General features: G+C 38.6%; 1 protein-coding gene across 21 annotated transcripts in view; it reads left to right on the top strand.

Moving 5' to 3' along the window:
• Window positions 1–4,505: 4,505 nt before the first annotated feature.
• The window catches only part of LOC129415743 (serine/threonine-protein phosphatase 2A 56 kDa regulatory subunit delta isoform), a 73,381-nt gene continuing 68,431 nt past the window's right edge, over window positions 4,506–9,455 (top strand). For 10 of the 21 annotated variants that reach the window (XR_012372049.1, XR_012372048.1, XR_012372046.1 and 7 more), the window contains exons 1-3: window positions 4,507–5,231; window positions 5,537–5,640; window positions 8,717–9,329. Coding sequence is in view for 5 of the 21 variants with exons in the window: in XM_073872963.1 (XP_073729064.1) it covers window positions 5,031–5,231; window positions 5,537–5,640; window positions 8,717–9,329 (918 nt within the window). In the remaining 16 variants the exon portion in view is untranslated. Of the gene's footprint in view, window positions 5,232–5,536; window positions 5,641–8,716; window positions 9,330–9,455 lie in introns of all 21 variants that reach the window. The other 11 variants (XR_012372054.1, XR_012372053.1, XR_012372051.1 and 8 more) reach the window with 4 other exon arrangements.

Raw genomic sequence — 9,455 nt, 5'->3', positions numbered from 1 at the left:
AGGCAGTGTGATCTTCCTACATGATAACCTTTCTTCATCTGAATGTTTTGTTCTCATCCTACGAATGTAATTGTCTTGATGTCTAGTGGTTGTTTGATATAGGTCTGGGCCATCCAATGAACATCCATCTACTGGAATCAGAACATGAAGACTCGGTTGATTTTGTGTCTATTTATGAATGATTTGCACAGATTGATTGATTTGACTTCCCCCTGCATTGAATAACTTAAATCAAAAAAGGCATCTGTGAGAATTTGTTGGGGTAAGTAGCTGTCGTGAATGTCATTTATATTGGTAGATGCTACCTTTTATACATTATCAGGATAAGATAGAAAGGACTCATACAATACTGCTAAAAATATACTTTTTATATTTGGAATTTCTATTTAGTAATAGATGTTTTACTACATGATTATCAACCAATTTATTATAGTAGCTGGAATGTGGAATGGACATTTATTGTTCAAAAAGTGTTGGGAATGTTAACCTCATTCTGAGTATGTAAAGTTGTTTGATTATTAAAAAAAATGTAAGGAATTTATTAATCCTAACAGAACTTAAGAGAAAAGTGAAATTTAATGAAGGTAACTAAGAAACTGGAATTGTATGAATTATGTGTGTGCTTTACAACCAAGTGGAAATGTGTAATGTCTCCTGTGAAATAAAAGGAATCATTTTGATTGACTTTTGTGCCTGTGTTTTGGATGGAGTTTAAAACAATGGAAAAAACCCATAAACAATTAATTACATTTTGGTTGCAAATGAAATTTCAGATGCTTCAGAATGTGGATAAGCAATGTAGGCATCTGATGAAGTTCTGCTGTCGAATAAAAGCGTCTGCTAAATGATTTAAATTTTGTGTTTTAAACTTGACTTGCTTGTCTCAGTCAAGATTTAGGCACTGCTCAGAGTTATAAATTACTTTCCATCAAAACGTCTGCTCTCAGCGCCATCTCATTTATTGTACTGGATCTTAGTGCAACTTTTAAACTTGTTTAGATCATGCCTTTCTAATATAGACCAGAATTAGAACAGCGTTGGCATCAAGTCATATTTTATTTCTATAGCAATTTTAAAAACAATAAGCTAAAACAACAAAAATCTAGATATTTTGTAATGATTAGTTATTTTTGTAACAAATTCACATCTATCTAGATATGCCATGCTTTAATCTATGCTAATATCAGCCTGTTTTGCCTCATGGCTCAATCTCTTGTAGTTCTGCAAGATGCTTAGCTTTGTGCCCCATAATGGTGACCACAGCAGAAGCTTGGGTCAAATACAGCCGATGGGAAAATTATGAGATGGACTTCTATGACAATCTTTTCACCATTAAATTACCTGGATGCCTGCCTTTTGCAGCTTTGCTTCTATAACAGTACACATCCGGTGTCTGTTGCAGCTATATATTAATGTGTGAGGTGGACTGACCTTTCCTGGTTGAGTCAGTTTTTCTCCTTTAGAGTTTGGTCCCTTGCCCCTGTGCTCACTGAGACACTGACATTAGGTTTAGGGTTTATACTTTGTTAATATTACTTCGAATTTTATATGTGACCCTGTCTGTGAAATCCAGGCAAGTCTCACAATCGAATTAAACATTCAAGTTTGATTTCAATCTTTTAGACCTGACCTTAATCAATTTTCAAAAGCCCCGAATCATTTGAAAGTTATAAAATAAATTCATTCAGTACGCTAGGTGGCGGCAATCAGCTTTAAACTCTTGTAGTCCACACTCCAGTATAAACGAATGAGACATTGAAATTGAAATGAAGGTAAATTATAATGTGTGCAAATTAAAATGCTGAATCTCCCCACAGTAAACGCATTTTTTTAAGTGTTCATTATTACACTGCATGTGAAAGTGTATATTTATAGTTATGGGATGTAAATACTGTTAAATTGTGTCAACTTATATATTATCTGCATGGCTGTTGACTACTGTAGCGCTCTGGTCTACTTGCTCTGCTGCACACTGTCGCTAAAGTAGGGCCTATAGGCATTGAATAACAGTGAATTAAAGCTTTGAAACAAAACCATGCTCATAGCAAATATCCCTTTTTTATAGATAGATATACGATTTTTTTAAAGAGACGTTTCACATTAGAAATGCATTGATAGACAGTTTTAAAATGTGAATTCAATCTCTTACATGTGATAATTGTCAGTGCAAAGAGAGAGAGATGCAGGGTTCCCACGGGTCCTTGAAATGATTGAATGTTTGTGAATCTGGGAAAACAATTCAAGGCCCTGGGAAGTTTTTGAAAATATACATACATAGATACAGGTCATTGAATGTGCTAGAATCTATTTTATTCAAGAAGTTTTCTGGAAAAAAATCCATATTATTCCCTGTGTAGTGTAGGATAAAATCATAAAAATTCTAGACTTTTTAAGCACACATGCTAAACTGTTCGCTTTAAATTCTTATATCTTTTGTATGCGAATGTTGATTCATACCAAAATGTTTTTTTTTGCATAGTTGTGTTTGACAAATGAAAATGTCTCTGGTTACGTGTGTAACTGTTGTTCCCTGAGAAGGGAACGAGACGCTGCGTCTCCCTTCCTGTGTCCCTGTAACGCCGGCTTTGGCAATATTTTAGATAGCAATATACTTCCTGGCTCCCGCGTCACCGTGTCTTTGTCGTTAAGCCTCACCATTGGTTGAATTTGATATATACATTCAGATGCACGTACCCCTTGAGGCGTCCCCAAAGTGTCATCGCAGTGACGCAGCGCGAGTTCCCTCGAAAGGGAACTGTAACAAGGTATCTTAAAAGGTAACACGATGTAAACTTTCCCTTGAAATGTGTCCCCACATTTAGTCCTTGAATTTGAGGGTATTGGACCTGAAAAGTCCTTGAAAGGTCCTTGAATTTGAAGTTAACTAAGGTGTGGGAACCCTGGAAAGAGAGAGAGAGAGAGCGCGCTGCAAGAAGCAGGTGAGAAAGTGTACTGCTAGTGAAGTCAAAATTGCTATAGTGGCAAAATAGAAGTTGTTTACTAGAGTTAAATTTTTGCTACATAAAAAGAAATTATTAAAATGTCCTATTGTTTTGTTATGTTAAAAAATAAAAGGGGAAATGTAATAAAATTAGAAAGTACTAGAGGCCACATGTTGAGGAATTAAGGAATTGTCAAAAATCTGTTTCAAAATGAAAATAGGCTACAGACAACACTTAAGATTTAAAAAGTGTTTTTAAAGCTGACATAAATGGGGAAAAAATAACCATGCCTTGGAACCCCTAGATTTGGGCTAAACCCCCATAATGTCTGGCTCTGCCACTGGTCTGAGCACAATCTTAGTGTTTATTTGTTTACAGTAATGCTACCGTAATTTTTTGTTATTGTCAATTCTGTGTTATAATTCTAAAGTTCTTATCATTTTCCTTTTTGCCTATTTCTATTTATCAAACTGACTAAATAAGTGGCAGAACTAGAATTTTATAAATGGCTACTTTAGGGGTTCCATAGTCCATGAAATATAAAAAAAAAACTATCAAAAAGGATGAATGAATCTCATGATTGCTGATTACTTCACAGTACCTAAATATTCATATACTGCACTGCATGCATTACTAGCACAGTGTAAATAATTTGGGTGAATTTTAAACTCTCAGATCAGATGTACTGTCTGTTAATGAAGCAAATTTTTAATCTTTTTTTACAAAGAAAAAAAGTCAGTCAGCAGCAGTGAGTGAATTTCTCTTCCTCTTTAGCTAACAGACCGTAGGCTGTTTACATTCGTTTAAAGGTGCAGTGTGTAATTTTTAAAAGGATCTCTTGACAGAAATGCAAAAAAATATACAAAACTATATTATCAGGGGTGTATAAAGACCTTTTTATAATGAATCGTTACGTTTTTATTACCTTAGAATGAGACGTTTTTATCTACATTCACCGAGGGTCCCCTTACATGGAAGTCGCCATTTTGTGATGCCATGTTTCTACAGAAGCCCTTAAAGGACAAACTTTTTTACTAAGTTGTCTCCGACAATGGCATGTTTTTCTTATGGCAGCTACTGTAGCCTCTCTATGCGTTTCAAAAGCAAGGGCTGATCAGTGGACTGAGCCATTGGTTGCAATTCGCAACCTCACCTCTAGATGCTGCTAAAATTTACACACTGCACCTTTAAGACATATTAATAAATCGTTTACTAAGATTCTCACAAGGCCGCTATTTTGATATATGGGTATTGTCCGTTAAAGCCGGACGCGAACATGAACTAATCAGCTCTAGCTGTGCACGCGCGCTATCATTGAAGCGCGATTCGCGTCGCGTTTTCAAGTTCAAGGCCGACATAGTGAATCTGATTATAATACAGATCACTTCAACAAATATCATGGTGTTGCGTTTTGTTGTAAATAAAAACAGTGCAAACACAAAAAGAAAGGCAATCTAGGCTAATATTATATAAGTATAGACTTTATTCAGTCCACAGAATCTTCCATCCTACAATAACATTATTATGTAGTATTTGCAACATACGGTTAAATGCTCTAATGTTTTAATGCGGCACATCGAAATAAACACATCTATTAACGGGAAGTGAATAGTTAATTGGTGAGAGTGAAAGTAGCGCATTGGCTCCGTCAAGCCACTGGACTAAAATGTCTCATAAAGTGTATGCCGACCGTACTAATAGGAACTCTTGATAAAGCATTGAGATAACTTCGAGCCTCAAAGTGGACTCAAAAGTACGAGCATTCATTTTTTGCAAAATATAAATAACGCTATCAAAAAAATAAATCGTGAACTGAATTGTACTTTGATCATATAGAACATTGACGCTGTCTCGACGCTCTTGATTGGTCTGTTTCAGCGTGACGTCACGTCCCGCTCACGTAGACCAATGGCGGCGCGGGAAGCTAACATGTAGCGAGTTGTCGGTTTTGTGTAATGAATGCGTTGTATTGTCTCTGAGATTATTTTTTAGGGTTATTTTGCTTGCATATTTATCTGTTGCAGAAGAGAACTGCGGTCGGTTAATACGAATTTGATGCTGATATAGAGTAAGTGCCGAAGCGTCGTAATGTATCGCGGTGCTAGGCCGCACAGAGGCGGCTATCATCCTCCGCCGTCTCGTGGCTTTGGACCCCGTCCCGGGCCTCGACATCACTCACCGTCGGATCCCTACCGGCGTCCGTCTCCACGGCGGAGATATTCATCACCGGGTGCGAGAGATGAGCCTCGTGATTATAGAGGAGAAGGGCGACCTCAGGGATCATATAGGGTATGCAGTAAAAACAAAACACTACTACTACACACACGCATAGACATTACAGTTAGCATGATTTGTTAGACCATGGTAAACATTCTGATAACATAAGCTAACTGTACTATGGTATTACCGCAGTAATAAAAAAGGAAATGAGCAGATGCTAGTTAAGACTCTTAAGTGTAAGTTATGCAATACCTATCTTTATCTAGTCAGGAAACAGAGTTAACCTATTCATTTATTACACCAGGTAAAGTCTGTGTTGTTTGTAATCTATTGTTTTGTGTACAAGTTAGTTATGTTCCCATTTTCCTAAACAGAGGTACAGTCCATCACCTCCTCGTGGTGGTCTCCCTGTTGATCACAGTCTGGTCATAACTGTTGGAAATGAGTTGACCAATCCAGCAGATGCTCCCTATGTTCGGTAAGGAATTTCAAACAAGCAATACCAGACTTGAATAAGCTTGACCAGTTAACAAAATTATGACCCTGCCTGTTAATAGCCAGCTAAAATATTTTGTGTGTGTTTACTACTTAAAATCATCCTACATAAACATCATTCTGTGAAAACATAACCATATCTTTGATACTGATGAGTCTTGGTCTGGATTTCACAGACTGGCTCACAATTGTTTTAAAATCTACATAAATGTATGTTTATGCACAGTTTATTGTAGATTTTGTATGTTTATAAAATAATTTTAAAAGCACAACAGGACCCAATGCATCAAGATTTTTAGTTGGTCACATGAAGAAGCATCTTCTCTGTAAAACTTTGAATTTATCATCCTTTGCAACACACTCCATTGAAATAATGTGTATTAGCAGCATAAATTCTAGTTTGTTGATACTCGTAACACCTTGATACTGTAACTGGTATGATGCTAGTGTCGGTAACCTTGAAAAGCAACCCACTTTTTGTTACCGTCATCAACAATCGTCTGTTTTATCAGTGACTATGTTTACATGTACACCAATAATTCGATTATTTCCAATAATCAGAATAAATGACTTAATCGCAGTAAGATGTGTACATGACTGGAGCTAACCTCTTTACTCCAGCAGTTTTTATTTTTTTTATTATTCACACATAGCCTTATGCAGAGCACAAATGATGACCTCACATATACTTTCCACGGTTTTATTTAACTTACGTTAAATAACAAACACTTTCTTATGGCCGTAATTAGTAATTCTGTGCTGCAATGACGACACAAATATTATGACAGTGCTGTTACAATTTTATATGCTATTGTCACGTAAAGCCCGATTTATAGTAGTGCGTAAGCTCTACGCCGTAGGTTATCCGTAGCCTGTGCATAGCTCTGCGTAGCCTGACGTGCACCTCGCAAAATGATTAACAACGCGTCAGATCTACGTGGATCGCAAACGCTGTGATTGCCCCACCAAAACCCCTCAGGTAAAAAAACCCGGCGTCATACAGTAGGTATTTCCATTTGTGACGGTGAAAACAAAGATGAGCCAAGTTGAGGAGTGATTTGACTCAAAGTTCCTCAAAAGTCGCTGTTTATTTACTTCCATCACTGCTGGTCTTCTCAAATTATATACATCAAGTTGCTGTTTCTTCTTCGTTTGTGGGTTAACTTGGTAAGCTTCTTCTTCTTTGACGGTCACGCTGCTGCTGTGGTTGCACGCATGGTTACTGCCTACCAGCGGTCTGCACGTGTGTTTGCACGTCGACGCGGACAACGAAGCAAAAGTATAAATTAAAACCTGCGCGGAACCTACGCGGTTGTGGCTACGCCGTAGGACCTACGCACAACTATAACGAGCCCTTTATTTGAGCTGTTTCTGGTAAAAGGCAGACCGATGACAGTGAGTCGTGTTGACGGAGTTCAGGAAAACATCCTAAAGTCAAGTTTTAGAATGAATTAGCGCTTAAGGTGCATGACTAAAACACACGCGCACTTCAGTTAGTGTGCTATAAATGCGATTAAAGTGTTAACACCTTGCATATCAGTCTATGCCACCTCTTTTAATACGATTATACATACTGCGATTATGAGCTTAATCAAATTATTTTTATCGAAGTATTGTGTTTACATGAGGCAAAGTATTAATCTCAATATTGCCATAATCACATTATGATTGTGCATTTTAACGGGGTTAGTTATATACAGTGTTTAGCGTCTTACCGATTACATGAATGCACACCGCAGCACCCCCCCCACCCACCGATGCTACAATTAAAAACTTAATGCATCTGCTAAATTCAGCATGAGTCAAACGTGAGTCATCACAGAATGGCAGCAGGTGTAAAATTTCATTTAACAAGTTCCGGTTGTCCGTTGCTCAGTCCAAAACGGTTCCTAAAGTTTGGGAATGGCAGCCTTTCGTACAGTTAGAAATGGCAGGTAAAAATAGAGAAGTACCACTTCAAGCACTGCATTCAAATAATTGCAACAACTTCAAAAGTGAAAGTAAAGTGTGCACAGCTGCACTATCATTTATAACCATCATCAATTAAAAAACCCCATTCCCCAGCGGGTGATACTGGTATTAGTGGGTTAGTCACACATCAATTAACCAGTGGGACAATTCCCTTACTGTCACATCCCTAGCACAAAAAACAATAAATAGTAGGGATGCTCCGATCGATCGGCCGATAATGCTTGCTATGCTTCTCAATGAATTACGGCGAAACATCCAAAACCCAGGGGGCGCTCTCGTGCAGAAACTCAAAATGCGCTATAGACAAAGAACAATACACACGCAGCTCTAGGAAATGTCTTAAGGATATATTTATATTGCTATATATTCTAACCTTTTCAGGTATTTTCATGATAATAAAGAATATGTTTAATAATTGTGTTTGACAAGTGTTGCTTTTTCAAATGCATGTTATAAATGACTCAAACTAACAATGATTTTAGATCGATAAGGACTTACTGATTAAAAGCCGTAGTACATGAAATAGCTGGGAATAAGATCGGCTGTCCGATTCAGAATAGTGATCGGCCACGTATTTTTAGTGGAGATCGGCATTGATCCGAGCATCACTACAGGGCTCCAGACTAACTTTTTTCACTAGGAGCACAGTGGCCCCCACTGAAAATTTTAGGGGCGCAACCAGAAAATTTAGGGGCACATACCATAAATTAACATGCTAACCAAATATTCACATTTCTACTAAGTAATACACTGTATTATTACTAATAAATACATTGATTATAGATGCAGAAAGTACAATGTGCTGTTTTAAATTCAGTGTCACATCACAAAATAAAGGTCAAATTTACTGATCACACATGTGCGACTGGATGTAAAATTCAGCGGCATACTCTCAAATTTTGGTGGCAAAATGCGACCATTTGGTGGCAGTCTGGAGCCCTGCACTAACAAATATTATCATATACCACAGCACTAGAAGCTAGTGTGTAATTGTTAAAAGATTTCTCCTTGAGCCTAAAGACATTACCCGATATGAAAGCGTCAACCCTTACAATTCTGTTGCTGTTTGTGAAATTTTCTATTAATAGAGATTACGGTGCAGGAGATTATAAGAAGCCGTATTATTCTCCACGTAGATCGAGCTATGATGACCACAGCGATAGGGGTTCAAGGCGGCGCAGTGTCAGTCGTGGCAGGAGCAGGGGCCGGAGCCCCAGTCCCGGTTATCCGCGCAGCAAAAGTCGACCACGCAGCCGGAGTCGGAGCAGGAGTCCTGAACGATCAAAGAGTCGAGCGCGTAGCAAGAGCAGAGTCCGCGGGAGGAGCTACAGTAGAAGTCGCAGCAGAAGTGGAAGCCGCGGTCGCAGACAGAGTAGAGCCAGGAGCAGGGCAAGGAGCAAGAGCCGTCAGCGTAGCCGCAGCCGAGAAAGGAGCCATAGCAGAGGGAGGAGTCGCGGTAGGAGCCGAAGCGTCAGTCACAGTGGCAGCAGCAGTAGTAGCAGCAGCAGCAGGAGCAGCAGGAGCTCCAGTCGGAGTCGTTACAGCAGGAGTGTCAGACCGGGTGAGGGGACCGAGGACTTTACTGAGCTGGAGAAGGCACGGCGACGTAAGGAAATACAGAATACTCTTGTACAACCTGCAAAGTCCATTTTGAAGAAAAGGATGGATTCGTCCGAGACAGATTCTCCCATGGTTGCGCAGGTAACCATCTCTTATTACATATTTGGAGATGTACAACTCTTTCTCAAGCCAATTGTTGATGAATACTTAAGCTGTTCAATTGTTTTAAGTATTGTTAAACCCTTTTTGGGGATTTTAAAAGTATAC

The sequence above is a fragment of the Misgurnus anguillicaudatus genome, chromosome 11 (genome assembly GCF_027580225.2).
Source record: "Misgurnus anguillicaudatus chromosome 11, ASM2758022v2, whole genome shotgun sequence".
NCBI lineage: Eukaryota > Metazoa > Chordata > Actinopteri > Cypriniformes > Cobitidae > Misgurnus > Misgurnus anguillicaudatus.
This window is presented reverse-complemented; position numbering and strand designations above follow the sequence as displayed.